Source organism: Entelurus aequoreus, linkage group LG19 (genome assembly GCF_033978785.1).
Source record: "Entelurus aequoreus isolate RoL-2023_Sb linkage group LG19, RoL_Eaeq_v1.1, whole genome shotgun sequence".
NCBI classification, from domain to species: domain Eukaryota; kingdom Metazoa; phylum Chordata; class Actinopteri; order Syngnathiformes; family Syngnathidae; genus Entelurus; species Entelurus aequoreus.
Genome location: NC_084749.1, coordinates 39,517,756 through 39,533,959, shown reverse-complemented (window position 1 = coordinate 39,533,959; position 16,204 = coordinate 39,517,756). Strand labels below are relative to the sequence as shown.

The 16,204-nt window shown below is 38.3% G+C and overlaps 1 protein-coding gene across 1 annotated transcript in view; it reads left to right on the top strand.

Moving 5' to 3' along the window:
* LOC133635371 (regulator of G-protein signaling 5-like) overlaps positions 1-12,019 on the top strand; it is a 46,408-nt gene extending 34,389 nt beyond the window's left edge. The window contains exon 5 of the mRNA XM_062028511.1: positions 8,404-12,019. Within this exon, the coding sequence (XP_061884495.1) occupies positions 8,404-8,568 (165 nt within the window). The 3' untranslated portion in view covers positions 8,569-12,019. The remainder of the gene's footprint in view (positions 1-8,403) is intronic.
* The last annotated feature ends 4,185 nt before the right edge of the window (positions 12,020-16,204 follow it).

The following is a 16,204-nucleotide window of genomic DNA, read 5'->3' as shown; positions in this document are numbered from 1 at the left end:
TTGCTGTGTAGTTAAATCAGTGAGGCTGTAAACTCACTGCTAACGTTATAACCATAGACATGTTTTAAGGGTACGCAGCATCGAGTGCTACTGCCTACTGGCGCAGACGAGACGCGGGGCCGCCATCTTGGAGTGGTGATCCGCTCCACTCAGTGCAATTCATTTGTCAGGAGCAATGAACTGTCAGCGCATTTAATTCATTTTACCTCACTGAATACCACTGATTTCCACGCGGTTTTGTGTCATACGTGTAGCTAAGATAACGGACACATGTTTTGGCAATTTTTGTTATTCATAGTTTGCTTAACAGTAATATAATATTCTTATACGCTATAAGTGACCAGACGTCCGAGATCAAAACTGGGAATATAATCCCAGAGAAGGGGGAAAAAACGGTAAACTATTTTTAAATTGAAGAAACAATATGATTAGGTTATATATACATGCGTATATCCTACATAAACAATGTATGAATACATTAGATATCTATATATCTTCGGGACCTATAGACCGTATCTCTGTTGCTGCAGCAGCAGAGAGTTTATTCTGTCTTGACACTTTGTATTGATATTTTGTATTACATTCTTCCCTTAAATGATCATGTTTACAGTGATTGTTATGTATGTATTTTTTATGTATGTCGCTTTGGATAAAAGTCTCTGCCAAATACTTAAACATATATAAACACCTGAAAGTCTTTATATCAGCTAAAACCACCAATTTGTTTCACTACATTCAGAATAAAACCAAATGCTGTTTTACCCAACAATGTTAGTATTTGAATATTGTTACTTGAAGACTTATTCCTGGTTACAATTATACTCTTAAGAAGGTATTGTCTTATATTTTGCCTAAAATGAGAATGCATCATAATCAGTGGCGGCTGGTGAATTTTGTTTTAGGTGGGGCTGAAAGTTTGTAAACCAAACCCCTGTAGGGGTGTCATCCTCCCCCAGAAGATTTATTTGTGATTTTCACATACAAATATTGAAGATCTTTGCTCCTTCTCAACTCTGTGGTAATATTATTTTCATAAAATACAACCAATAGTATGTTAATGTTTGTTTTTGCAAATGTGTTTATTCTGTAAAGGAATGAGTTAAATGTTTAAAATTGTTTAAACTATTAAAATTACTGTTAATAGTGCTATTACAAATTGCAATGTCAGCACTATTTTTTTTCCTGCTATTTCAAATGCACTTGTTTTAATAAATAAATACAGCGTTTTAAAAGCATACACAATCTGTTTAAAAATATTAGTCTGTGGTTAAAAGGACTTGAAAGGACTCGAAACTCAAAATGCAGGACTTGGGACTCGACTTGAGACTTTCCAGTCTTTGGACTTGACTCGGGACTTGCCTGTCTTGACTCGGGACTTGACTCGAGACTTGAGGGCAAAGACTTGAGACTTACTTGTGACTTGCAAAGCAATGACTTGGTCCCACCTCTGGTAATTACCATCAATAAGAATAACCCCAGAGTCCTTTTTGCAACAATTAACCATTTGATTAACCCTGATTTTAATAATATACCTCGCTCACCTACATACTCCCTTTGTGAGCAGTTTGAAGACCACTTCAGAGAAAAAATAAAACACCATCAGATTGGACATTTTATCTTCTCACACTGCTTTTAATCCATCTGAGTGTCTGTTTTTACCTGAGGCTTAGTGCTGAGATGCTTGGCAGGGTTTTTTTCTACAAAAATTCCCACCACATGTCTTTTAGATTCAATACCAACCAATTTTTGTTTAATATTTTATGGTTATTTGAGAAAGGAGATTGTAAACATCTTAAATTGCTCGCTTCCAGCGGGGGTCTTTCCTGCTGCTTTTAAAAAAGCGGTGGTGAGGCCCCTGCTGGAGAAGAGGAATTTGGATACTGACAATTTTAATAATTACAGACCAGTATCAAAATTACCATTTTTAAGTAAAATTTTAGAAAAACTTGTTTTTAAACAACTATTACAAACACTGTTTCCATATGAGTTGGGAAATTGTGTTAGATGTAAATATAAACGGAATACAATGATTTGCAAATCATTTTCAACCCATTTTCAATTGAATATGCTACAAAGACAACATATTTGATGTTCAAACTGATAAACATTTTTTTTTGTGCAAATAATCATTAACTTTAGAATTTGATGCCAGCAACACGTGACAAAGAAGTTGGGAAAGGTGTCAATAAATACTGATAAAGTTAAGGAATGCTCATCAAACACTTATTTGGAACATACCACAGGTGAACGGCACATTGGGAACAGGTGGGTGCCATGATTGGGTATAAAAGTAGATTCCATGAAATGCTCAGTCATTCACAAACAAAGATGAGGCGAGGGTCACCACTTTGTCAACAAATGTGTGAGCAAATTGTTGAACGGTTTAAGAAAAACCTTTCTCAACCAGCTATTGCAAGGAATTTAGGGATTTCACCATCTACGGTCCGTAATATCATCAAAGGGTTCAGAGAATCTGGAGAAATCACTGCACGTAGGCAGCTAAGCCCGTGACCTTCGATCCCTCAGGCTGTACTGCATCAACAAGCGACATCAGTGTGTAAAGGATATCACCACATGGGCTCAGGAACACTTCAGAAACCCACTGTCAGTAACTACAGTTGGTCGCTACATCTGTAAGTGCAAGTTAAAACTCTCCTATGCAAGGCGAAAACCGTTTATCAACAACACCCAGAAACGCCGTCGGCTTCGCTGGGCCTGAGCTCATCTAAGATGGACTGATACAAAGTGTAAAAGTGTTCTGTGGTCTGACGAGTCCACATTTCAAATTGTTTTTGGAAACTGTGGACGTCGTGTCCTCCAAACCAAAGAGGAAAAGAACCATCCGGATTGTTATAGGCGCAAAGTTGAAAAACCAGCATGTGTGATGGTATGGGGGTGTATTAGTGCCCAAGACATGGGTAACTTACACATCTGTGAAGGCACCATTAATGCTGAAAGGTACATACAGGTTTTGGAGCAACATATGTTGCCATCCAAGCAACGTTACCACGGACGCCCCTGCTTATTTCAGCAAGACAATGCCAAGCCACGTGTTACATCAACGTGGCTTCATAGTAAAAGAGTGCAGGTACTAGACTGGCCTGCCTGTAGTCCAGACCTGTCTCCCATTGAAAATGTGTGGCGCATTATGAAGCCTAAAATACCACAAGGGAGACCCCCGGACTGTTGAACAACTTAAGCTGTACATCAAGCAAGAATGGGAAATAATACCACCTGAGAAGCTTAAAAAATGTGTCTCCTCAGTTCCCAAACATTTACTGAGTGTTGTTAAAAGGAAAGGCCATGTAACACAGTGGTGAACATGCCCTTTCCCAACTACTTTGGCACGTGTTGCAGCCATTAAATTAATTATTACTTGCAAAAAAAAATAAAGTTTATGAGTTTGAACATCAATTATCTTCTTTGTAGTGCATTCAACTGAATATGGGTTGAAAAGGATTTGCAAATCATTGTATTCCGTTTATATTTACATCTAACACAATTTCCCAACTCATGTGGAAACGGGGTTTGTAGATTTTTTTAAATAATTTCAATATTTTAGAGAAGTTTCAGTCTGGTTTTAGGGTGCACCACAGTACAGATCATGAACTGTCTCAGGTTGAGTGCTCACTCGCAAGAACTGTAAGTCTTGGTTCTACTGGATCTTAGTGCTGCCTTTCATACTGTAGATCACCTCATTTTCTCTCTGGTAATGTTCACAAATGTTTCAATTATTATCTCTCAGACAGAACATTTTTGATAAGTATGGATACATGCTCCTCAAATACCTATGAAATCACATGTGGTGTGCCTCAAGGATCAATTTTAGGTCATATTATTTTTAATATTTACATGATTCCACTTGGCAGTGTCATCGGAAGACATGGAATTAATTTCCACAGTTATGCTGACGACACACAGTTGTAAATTTCCATGCCTCCTGATGACACAAGACCAATTGATACTCTTTTTAATTGCATTTCAGATATGAAGTCCTGGATGGCATATACATTTTTACAGCTTAACCAGGACAAGACTGAAGTTTTATCATTGGCCCTGAGAGAAACACATATCAAAACTACAATCATTGTCTTTAACTCCACTCATACCATTTCCGGTATGAGTGGATGCTGGCGTGTATGTTGCCGCTGCTCACCGGCAGACTTTAAAGATTCTAAGGGTTCATGGTCTTAAGGTTTTTATGTGACATACTGACTATTTGCTTCCACACACTTGCGAGAGGCATAACCGCTTCTCTCGCACAGTGAAATCCTGCTGTCTCCCTGGCACTTTTGTCTATCTGTGCTTGGGAAAACGCCGGTAGCTTTGTGAGCTACCTGGTCCCTGACTCATCATGTGGTCCTACCACATTCTCACCTGGTCTGGGCTCATCTGGATACTCCTGTCATCCTGCCATCATCCTGTGGCAGGACTACTCCATTACTCAGTCGCTGACCTTCTCAGGATTTGCTGGAATATACCGCAGCTTCCACCATTGGAGCTATATCAGACATCGCTCGCTTTTCTGCGCTACATCCACCGTGGGTTCCGCAGACATATACAGCATAACCACTCCGGTAAAATCCATTCCACTTGGACCACTTCTCGCCGCTCTCCCAGAAACTCCGACCGTACAGTCAACCATCATGCATTAGCCAGCCTAGCTAAGTCGCCTGATGCTGTTGTCAAACACGACACTTCCACCGTCAACTTTGGTCTCGTCAACATCCGCTCACTCACGAGCAAAGGACACCTAATCCAAGATCTCCTCACCGAATTTGAGTTTCTCTTTTTACAGAAATTTGGCAACAGCCTAACAACTTTTCCCCACTCAACGATTCCACTCCTCCCGGTTTTGTTTACATCTGCCATCCCCGTGGCAACGGCCGTGGAGGAGATCTCGCAATATACCGCAAGAAGTGGAACGTCCTCCCGGGTCTCAGTCCCTGCATTTAACCCTTTTGAATGCCTTGTTCTTAAGCTTCCTGGAGCCTCACCAACCATCATTGCCACAGTTTACCGCCCCCCTAAGCCACACAGTGATTTTATCAGTGAATTGTCTACTCTACTGACTCATTTATCCACTCTGTCACCAAATTTTATTCTGCTGGGGGACTTTAATATACATATGGACAACACAAACCTGCCTCTCACCAGAGACTTTGCATCTTGTTTGGACAGTTTTGGAATCCAACAACTCATTGATTTCCCAACACACATCAAAGGACACACTCTTGATTTAGTTTGCTCCGGTCTCACCCCCTCCAAGCCTACTGCTGATGTTTTCCCTGCAACTGATCACTTCCTCCTTACTTTTAACGCAGTGCTCCGCCTCTCTACTATCAAATCTCCCCGACTTATTTAATTCCGGAATATCAAGGACATTAATATTGACACTCTCCGCTCCAATATTGACTGTTTCCCAATCGCGGACTCTCTCTCCTACCCGGAGGAACTGTTCGCTCATTACAACAAATGCCTCACCAACACTCTTACCTCTCTCGCCCCCCTAAAAACCTGGTCTGTCTCCTTCTCCACAACTGCCCCCTGGTTTACCCTCGAACTCCGGTCCATGAAATCCAAAAACTGCCAACTCGAGAGATTATATAAAAAAGCTTTCTTACTATCCATAAGGACATGTACACCTTCCATATCTCACAATACAAGGACCTCATTTCTCACACCAAATCTAGTTACTAAACGGCCTCATCCTATCCAATGAAGGAAACTCCAAAATCCTCCAGCCACTCAATTCTCTCAATTAAACTGCAATAAAACTGAAATCCTCCTTCTTGGCACCTTTCTAAAGGTAACAGTTTCTCTCTCACCATTGACAACTCCTCAGTTTCCCCCTCCCATCAGGTTAAGAGTCTAGGTGTCATCCTCGACGGCACACTTTCCTTTAACTTGCACATCAACATCACTACACATACTGCCTATTTCCATCTACGCAACATCAGTCGCCCTTTCCCTCACCCCCCACTACTCCCATCCTTGTTCACAGCCTCATCACCTCCCGTCTGGACTACTGCAACTCTCTCCTCTTTGGCCTCCCTAACACGTCTCTCCATAAAATCCAACTGGTCCAGATTTCAGCCACCCGCATCATAACGAAGACTCCCTCTCACTGCCAGATCACCCCCATCCTCCAGCAACTCCACTGGCTCTCCGTACAGTACCGGATCAATTACAAACTCCTTCTGTACACCTTCATGGCCATCCACAACCTCGCCCCTCCACACCTGTCTGATCTCCTGCACGTCACCATCCCCACTCGTTCCCTCATATCCTCCTTCTCCATCCACGTCTCTGTGCCCCCTGCCCGCCTCATCACTATGGGGGACAGAGCCTTCAGTCGCTCTGCTCCCTAGCTCTGGAACAATCTACCACTTGACCTGTGTAACTGCGTTTCTCTGCCCATCTTCAAACCTAAACTCAAAACACCCCTGTTCTGGTCTGCTTACTCCGTCTAACTCACCAACTACTCTTACCCTATTGTTATTCTGTAGTGTTGTTAATTTATATGCCTTGGTTTTATTGTATTATCTATTGTTGTAAAACGACCTTGAGTTTCCTGAAAGGCGCTATGAAATTAAATGTATTATTATCATTATTATTATTATTATAAAGACTCAAAGTGCTTTATATAGTGAAATCCATTATTCACATCTTTAAGCTACTACATTTAAACCAGTGTGGATGGCACTGGAGTTACTCCGCCCCCCCCAAAAAATAAAAAGTCAAAAATCAAACACACTCACTCAGTCAGCGATTAACGCTTGCCTTCAAGATAGAGAAGAACTGACAAAATGCAAACGACGCAGGCCCAAAGCCAGAGCGATCAACCTGGTGATCGAAAAGGAAACAGCTTCCACACCGAAAAATATGTCAGCTTTTTCGCTCATGGTGAAAAAGATGGACGAAGACCACGTTCAATGACCTCTCTAATATGCTACTGCACAGGCAGTGTCTTTTGTTAAATTTGTGAATTTACACCAGCAACTAATAGTCTTGTGCGGCCAATAAATATACAACAAAAAATGTCCACAAAATAGGCTTATATTTGGGTGTGCTCTCTGGCCGGGAAATTGTCTGGACAATTTACCAGGTGGAGTGGAACAGCAAACTGCTTTGTAAACTTTAAAGAAGACATTTGCCCCTTTTTCCCCAGCGAGAATTGTTTTGCCTAACCTCTAACTTTCCCTAAAAAATGGTAATTGTTTTGTTTTTTTAAGAACTCCAGGAACTATTGACAGGGGGGTTGTGTGCTGAAGAACGCTGATTGGTAGAGCACACTGCACATATTCTATTCATTTTTACAACACTTTATTTCGATAATTCCGAAAATGGAGCAAAAGAAGGGAAGCTTTGAAAAATGGACAACATCAGCTTCTTGTTATGACAGAGTTTGTTGAAGAACACCAACAACCAACAAGGCAGTCCATTGCCTTTGTTAGAGCTGGGGAGAAGCCACAACAGCACCGGAGTCTAGCAGGGGGGCTGCTGGCAACAGCTCGGGACTGGCAGCTTGAGGTTGACATAAGGAGACAGCTCAAGTTCCCAGAGAACATCACGGTTAACCACACTCAGGCCAGACATAGTCCTGGTGTCCAAAACAACGAGGCAAGTGGTCCTGCTTGAGCTGACTGTCTCCTGGGAAGATAAGATGGAGGAGGCCTTCGAGAGGAAGAGGGCCAAGTATGAGGAGTTGGCAGGCGAATGCCAAAGCAGGGGATGGAGGACCCGATGCAACCCAATCAATGTTGGGTGCAGAGGGTTTGTCGGCCAGTCTCTCATCAGGCCACTCGAGATGCTGGGAGTGAAGGGACTGCAGAACAGGAAAGCCATCAAAGACATCACCGATGCAGCAGAAAAGGCATCAAGATGGCTGTGGATCAAGCAGGGGGGATCTGTGGGCTACTCAAGCTACTTAGACACAGGCCTGATCAGCCCCGGTTGGGTCACCTGGGCGAGGGTGTCTGTTTTGAGACCCGCAACACCTAATGAACCCAGGATGCAACACTGAGGTGTCTAAGTTGCACCAAGAGTGTTTGTTAGAACAATAGAACAATAGCCAAAAAGCTGGCAGCTCTAAGCGTACACTGAAACTATTCTCAATTGGACCAAAACTCTGAAGTTGGAGGACAGGTTATACAGCTAGGTATCAAACTGCTCAAACTCTTTTCACTACATGTGCCTGGGTGTTTACAAACTGTGATCCACTTTCACTGCTGACCTTCCAATTGTCATATTTGTAGTCTCTTACTGTAATAACTTGTTAGTGTATTTTCTTCTTCCAACATGAGAACAAATTGTTAACATGCTGCATCATACTGCATTATAACATAACATCTCTAAACTACCCATTGGTGACAACATACTGTATATGTTTCTCTGCCACAGGTAAACATTGACCACTTCACCAAGGATGTGACTTTGAGGAATTTGGTCGATCTCTCTCCTGAAACCTTTGACCTGGCCCAAAAGAGGATCTACTCCCTGATGGAAAAAGACTCCTTTGGGCGCTTTTTAAAATCTGAGCAGTACCAGGAGCTCTTGGTAAACTAAACCTGCGCAGGAGACTCAGCAGCTGGGTCGGGAGTTAAGGTTCTGGTAAAATCAAAATTATATTAATTGATAATAATAAAACAACTGCAGCTGAAATTGCTCACTTTCCAATCATTTAGATGGAACAAGCTGAAACTTATAAAAAAAACTATCAAAATGAATATTTTCCAAATTGTACAGAAAAGACACTATGCAGACACTCCCCTACTTCAGTGGTACCGAATGTGTTCAGAGAGAAAAGCTAAGTCTAGGTCCCAGTAACTTTTGTGCATACTGTTTATGCTTCAACTGCTACTGTTTATGTTCGCTGCTGAGAAAGACAAAATAAAGCTTAGTCTGGGTTGCAGCAAAACGTCTACTCACTTAAGGCGGAAGTAATCTTACACAGATGCAGTCTGTTTATACTGTATGTCCAATGTCTGTAAGTAGAGGCGTGTCTGTATTGGAAAAAGGCCATCCACCTCTCTTACACAACATATTCCCAATCGTCATAAAAAAAGCAAGCTGCTCAGAATGAATTTGATTATTCACCACATTTTGTCCCGTGTGCTACCTAACAACTTTGGTTGAGTAATAATTTAGACAAAGCTCATGTCAAAGGTTCACGTCGAAGAGATAAAACAGCTCATCTGACGACGCTGCGTCTGTTCAAGAGTGTCCAAAAGAAGGATAATTTCACTTATTTAAACAACATTAATACCAATGATAGCAAGACAAAATTACATAAAAAAAATCAATTTTGCAATTTATTAAAGGGAAATGTGACCACAGAAACACTCAATTACACACAGAGATATTTAGAGGTCTTTACTTGCTTCAGAAAACATAAATATCAACTTTTATACGCTACATGTACTGTATCATAGTGACTAACAGAAATAAACTCTACGGACAAAAGTCTTGGGACAATATTTTACTCAAAGTGCATGCTCGTTCCAACTGGATCTAGTATTTATCTCATCAAAGACACTTTTTCCACAGAGGGTCACTTTTTCTTTTTTTTTACAATATAACTTAAATATTTAGGCTGCACTTTTGGACATTTCATAATTATATGATTGGGACTGAGAAAGTTTGGGTAAGGCCCTTTTTTTGATCTTCCATGACACGCCCCAGTGTACAATGTAATAAAGGCATTTTAGGGCGAGATTGGTGTGGAAGAACACACCACCATAAAACACAGATTTGGCCACATGAATATATTTTGGAATGGACAAACATTCTCACAAATTCCAAATTCTTGTAGAATGTTTTCCCCGTAGGTAAAAGCTGTTACAGCTGCAAATGTGCGGTTAAAATGAGTAATATTTTTTGTTTGCGTGCAAGCATGGTGTCCCAATACTTTTGTCCTTATCTTATTTTAACATGCCGTCATTGACCAACATATATATATACACTACCGTTCAAAAGTTTGGGGTCACATTGAAATGTCCTTATTTTTGAAGGAAAAGCACTGTACTTTTCAATAAAGATAACTTTAAACTAGTCTTAACTTTAAAGAAATACACTCTATACATTGCTAATGTGATAAATGAGTATTCTAGCTGCAAATGTCTGGTTTTTGGTGCAATATCTACATAGGTGTATAGAGGCCCATTTCCAGCAACTATCACTCCAGTGTTCTAATGGTACAATGTGTTTGCTCATTGCCTCAGAAGGCTAATTGATGATTAGAAAACCCTTGTGCAATCATGTTCACACATCTGAAAACAGTTTAGCTCGTTACAGAAGCTACAAAACTGACCTTCCTTTGAGCAGATGGAGTTTCTGGAGCATCACATTTGTGGGGTCAATTAAACGCTCAAAATGGCCAGAAAAAGAGAACGTTCATCTGAAACTCGACAGTCTATTCTTTTTCTTAGAAATGAAGGCTATTCCACAAAATTGTTTGGGTGACCCCAAACTTTTGAACGGTAGTGTATATATATATATATATATATATATATATATATATATATATATATATATATATATATATATATATATATATATATATATACACAGTAGAGGCCAAAAGTTTGGACACACCTTCTCATTAACAATGATGGTCCCAACCCCATTGATAAAGCAAGAAATTCCACTAATCAACCCTGACAAGGCACACCTGCAAAGTGAAAACCATTTCTTGACTGCCTCTTGAAGCTCATCAAGAGAATGCCAAGAGTGTGCAAAGCAGTAATCGGAGCAAAGGCTGGCTATTTTGAAGAAACTACAATATAAAACATGTTTTCAGTTATTTCAACTTTTGTTGTTAAGTACATAACTCCACATGTGTTCATTCATAGTTTTGTTGCCTTCAGTGACAATCTACAATATAAATAGTCTTGAAAATAAAGAAAACACATCTAATGAAAAGGTGTGTCCAAAGTTTGGGCCTGTACTGTAAAAATGTGTGTGTATATATATATATGTGTCCAAACTTGTTTCCCACTGTGGGCTGCATACTGAAAAATCTAAGGATTCGGGGACCAATTTTTTATTTTAAAACAGGCCATATTTTGGACGCCTTTTGGTGTAAACTAAAATAATCATGTTGTTTTTGTTGATGTTGTTTTTAAACAGTGATGGCAAATCAGGTCCCCTATGTATTGACATGTTTAAACAATAAAAAGTGTCCCTGCAAATGACACTGTATCATTATGAACAGTGTATTATATAAAGCTCACTTTTCACTCTCTCACAACACTGCCAACTTAAGACACTCACTTCCTTTCTATTCGGTCTCCAACGGGAGCCGGTCTTTTTAGAACGCCCGGTGGTCGGGCCCCTCGGCCACTAAACTGCAAGTTGCTAAGATGGGAGGTTGCGTAGGAGGGATTCACAGAATATAAAATGCGGTGAGATATGTTTTTTTTTTAATAATAGTTTAGAAAAACCTGATGCAGTGGTTTTCCCATGTATTTTTATTGATGTGAATGAAAGCTGCAAAAATAAACAATAGAGTATTTCTGTTTTGCAACAGTAAATCCTGCCCATCTTTGTCAATGAAAAGTAGTTATGAGATCCCATCAAGTATAGCACAGAAATAAAATAAATATTTGAATGATGACATACAATACAATAAGCATTTCTGCAAAAAAAAACAACTCGGTAGCATTGATATTTTGCAAGTGTAAGATGATTTTGGTTCATTTATTTCACATAATGTAAACAATGGTGGCATTAATATTTGTGTGCAATGTGACTTCACAAAATGTGGTGATATGTATTTTTTTTTTCTTTCACAAACACGTGTATGCCGTGAATTAACACAATACCATCAGCTACATATTCAGCACTTATTCAGTCATTTTTGTTGGAAGGGTTGCTCTTTGTGGCAAAGATTGATCAGTCTGTTGCCATAAAAAAATAAAGAGAGAAAAATGATTAGGGGCTCGAACTGTGCTGGATATGTCAGACAATCTTGTATGCATGTCTTGTCTTGACCACATAAAAATATATTTGCTGCACACTCCTCTGAATGTATTTGTATTTGTAAACATCAAATTAGATTCCACTTTAAATGTTTTCATCAAACAATTCTTGTAGTTGGTCACAAGGGTTAAGCACATTTTTAAGGGAAAATAATGGCCCACACACCTTTTTGTTTTCACAAGGCCTTTTCTGTCCGTTAGTTGGCAACATTATTAAAAAAAGGTATGGGCGGACTTTGATGAAACTTTCAGGAAAGAACAAGTGATTAGGTTTAGGAGTTGATCCGGATCATTTCTACTACGTTACCTTAAGTCAGGGGTCGGCAACCCAAAATGTTGAAAGAGCCATATTGGACCAAAAATACAAAAAAACTAATCTGTCTGGAGCCGCAAAAAATGAAAAGTCCTATAAAAGTGTTGCAATAAAGACAACACATGATGTAAGTGTCTATATTAGCTATATTAGCCTACTATCAAAATGACTTTAAAAGTCTTATATAAGTGTTATAATGAAGGCAACACATGATGTAAGTGCCTATATTAGCATACTATCAAAATGACTTTAAAAGTCTTATATAAGTGTTATAATGAAGGCAACACATGACGTAAGTGTCTATATTACCTATAATAGCCTACTATCAAAATGACTATGTGTCGCAGGCTGAAGCAAATCTTTGTTGACAGAAATGTTGAAATGTAATATTTATTTTACACATTTTTACAACATTGGAAACCATCAGCAAATCAGAGGCTACTCAGAGGGTGAGATAACTCCTGGAAATTACTGGCTTTTAATGGCCAAAGGTATATATGTGTTTGTCCAAGTTGAAGGAAATGAAAGGCTGTCTTCTTTTAATAGATTTATTACAATCTTTGGCGTGCTAGGTAATGTTTGCTGTTGTCTGGAACAAAATGGCACACAAACAATTATGAGAAATGCAGCCAATATTACATACAGATAATGTGTCATGAGACATGCAAATATAAATTAAATACACAGAGATAAGTAAAGGAAATTAAATGAGCTCAAATATACCTACAAACGAAGCATAGTAATGCAATATGTACATAGAGCTAGCCTAAATAGCATGTTAGCATCGATTATCTTACAGTCATGGATTGACCAAATATGCCTGATAAGCACTCCAGCAAATTAATAAAATCAATAAAGCTCAACTTTGTGCATTCATGCACAGCATAAAACGTTTGGTGGACAAAATGAGACAAAGAAGGTGTGGCATAAAACAAGTCTTTCTGTGGCAGCGTCGAAGAAAGTTGTACATCGTACAAACTACGATGAGTTTAAGGCATAGTTGCCAACCCTCCCGAATTTCTCCCGATATGAAACAAAAAACAATTTTTTTTCTTCATCTTTTTCCATTTTCACACATCTCTGAAAGAGGTCCAGGGAGCCACTGGGGCGGCGCTAAAGAGCCACATGCGGCTCTAGAGCCGCGGGTTGCTAACCCCCGGCTTAGGTGTGTTGCGTGTGTGTGGGATCTTGTATTTCTACCCTTCTTGAGACATCAACAAGGAAAAGTACCTTCCATATGAGGACCGTGAACAAGTTAGGACTGAAATCATGGTCCCAATACAGAAAACCATTGCATCTAATAGAGGATGTCTCATTTGCACTCCTGGTGGTGAAATCCATTAAAATTAGGGTGGTCTCAAAAAGGAGGGTTTTTTCAAATTGACTGTGTGTCGGTTTTAAAAGTACTGCCCCTCTGGTCAACATATGTAATAACAAGTGTGTGTAAGAAATTGAAATGTGCCCCCTTTGGCCAAAAATATTTAAAACAAATATGTATACAGAGACATACTGTAATAATTTGAAGTAAATAATGAAGATTAAAAAACAATTACAAACATAAAATTAAAACAAATTTTTACTAAAAGCTTAACTTTTTTATATTTACATAGTATGTATATGTTATTAACGTTTTAAATACAAATCTTTATATATCTAGAAAGGTTGGGCCTAAAGAGGTAGGCATTTTTCGGAGGTCTCAAGAAGGCAAAAAAAATACAAAAGTGTGTGTGTGCGTGTGTTCTTGTATTTCTACCCTTCTTGAGACATCAACAAGGTAAAGTACCTTCCATATGAGGACCGAGTGAACAAGTTAGGACCAAAATCATGGTCCCAATACGTAACGCCATTGCATCTAATAGAGAATGTCTCATTTGCACCCCTGGTGGTGAAATCTATCAAAATTAAGGTGGTCCCAAAAAGAAGGGATTTTTAAAATTGACTGTTTGTCGGTTTTAAAAGTGCTCCCCCTCTGGCCAACATATGTAATAACAAATGTGTGTAAGGAATTGAAATGCGCCTCCTTTGGCCAAAATGTATTTAAAAAAATATGTATACAGAGACATACTGTAATAACTTGAAGTAAATAATGAAGATTAAAAACCAATTACAAACACAAAATTCAAAAAAAAATTACTAAAAGCTTAACTTTTTTATATTTGCATAGTATGTATGTATTATTAACGTTTTAAATACAAATCTTTATACATCTAGAAAGGGTGGGCCTAAAGAAGTAGGCATTTTTTTGGAGGTCTCAAGAAGGTAAAAAAATACAAAAGTGTGTGTGTGTGTTCTTGTATTTCTACCCTTGAGACATCAACAAGGAAAAGTACCTTCTATATGAGGACCGGTGAACAAGTTAGGACTGAAATCATGGTCCCAATACGGAAAACCATTGCATCTGATAGAGAATGTCTCATTTGCACCCCTGGTGGTGAAATCTATCAAAACTAGAGTGGTCCCAAAAAGGAGGGATTTTTCAAGTTGACTGTGTGTTGGTTTTAAAAGTGCTCCCCCTGTGGCCAACATATGAAATAACAAGTGTGTGTAAGAAATTGAAATGCGCCCTCTTTGGCCAAAATGTATTAAAAAAATGAATATGTATATAGAGACATACTGTAATAACGTGAAGTAAATAATGAAGATAAAAAAACAATTACAAAACTAAAAGCTTACCTTTTTTTATATTTGCATAGTATGTATATATTATCAATGTTGTAAATACAAATCTTTATATATCTAGAAAGGGTGGTCCTAAAGAGGTAGGCATTTTTTCAGAGGTCTCAAGAAGGTGACAAATACAAGAATGTGTGTGCGGCTAGCGACCCAGCCTCCTCTCGTATAGACAAAGAGGGTTCTCACAAGATGGTGAAACGGTCGCAAAGAGTGAACCCTCTTGCAGCCTTTTTCGAAGCTACAAACGGACAAAAGACGAAGATGGACATTTAATTTTTCCTTTGATGAATGATCTGGGTTGTCTGTCTTTCTGTTTGTTAGTAAGCAACATAGCTCAAACAGTTAGGGGCGGATTTTAATTTCACTTTCAGAAAATGTCAGAAATGGAGAGAAGAAGTGATTAGATTGTGGAGGTGATTGGGATCACTATCTAGATCAGAAGTCACCAACCTTTTTGAAACCAAGAGCTACTTCTTGGGTACTGATTAATGCGAAGGGCTACCAATTTGATACACACTTAAATAAATTGCCAGAAATAGCCAATTTGCTCAATTTACCTTTAACTCTATGTTATTATTAATATATAATGATATTTACACTTAATTGAATGGTTTAAAAGAGGAGAAAACACGAAAAAAATTACAATAAAATTTTGAAACATAGTTTATCTTCAATTTCGACTCTTTAAAATTCCAAATTCAACCGAAAAAAAGAGAAAAACTAGCTAATTCGAATCTTTTTGAAAAAAATTAAAAAAGAATTTATGAAACATCATTAGTAACTTTTCCTAATTAAGATTAATTTTAGAATTTCGATGACATGTTTTAAAAAGGTTAAAATCCAATCTGCACTTTGTTAGAATATATAACACATTGGACCAAGCTAGATTTCTAACAAAGACAAATCATTATTTCTTCTGGATTTTCCAGAACAAAAATTTTAAAAGAAATTCAAAAGAGGTTGAAATAAGATATAAATTTGATTCTACAGATTTTCTAGATTTGCCAGAATAATTTTTTTGAATTTTAATCATAATAAGTTTGAAGAAATATTTCACAAATATTTACTTCGTCGAAAAAACAGAAGCTAAAATGAAGAATTAAATTAAAATGTATTTATTATTCTTTACAGTAAAAAAATAAATTTACTTGAACATTGATTTAAATTGTCAGGAAAGAAGAGGAAGGAATTTAAAAGGTAAAAAGGTATATGTGTTTAAAAATCCTAAAATCATTTT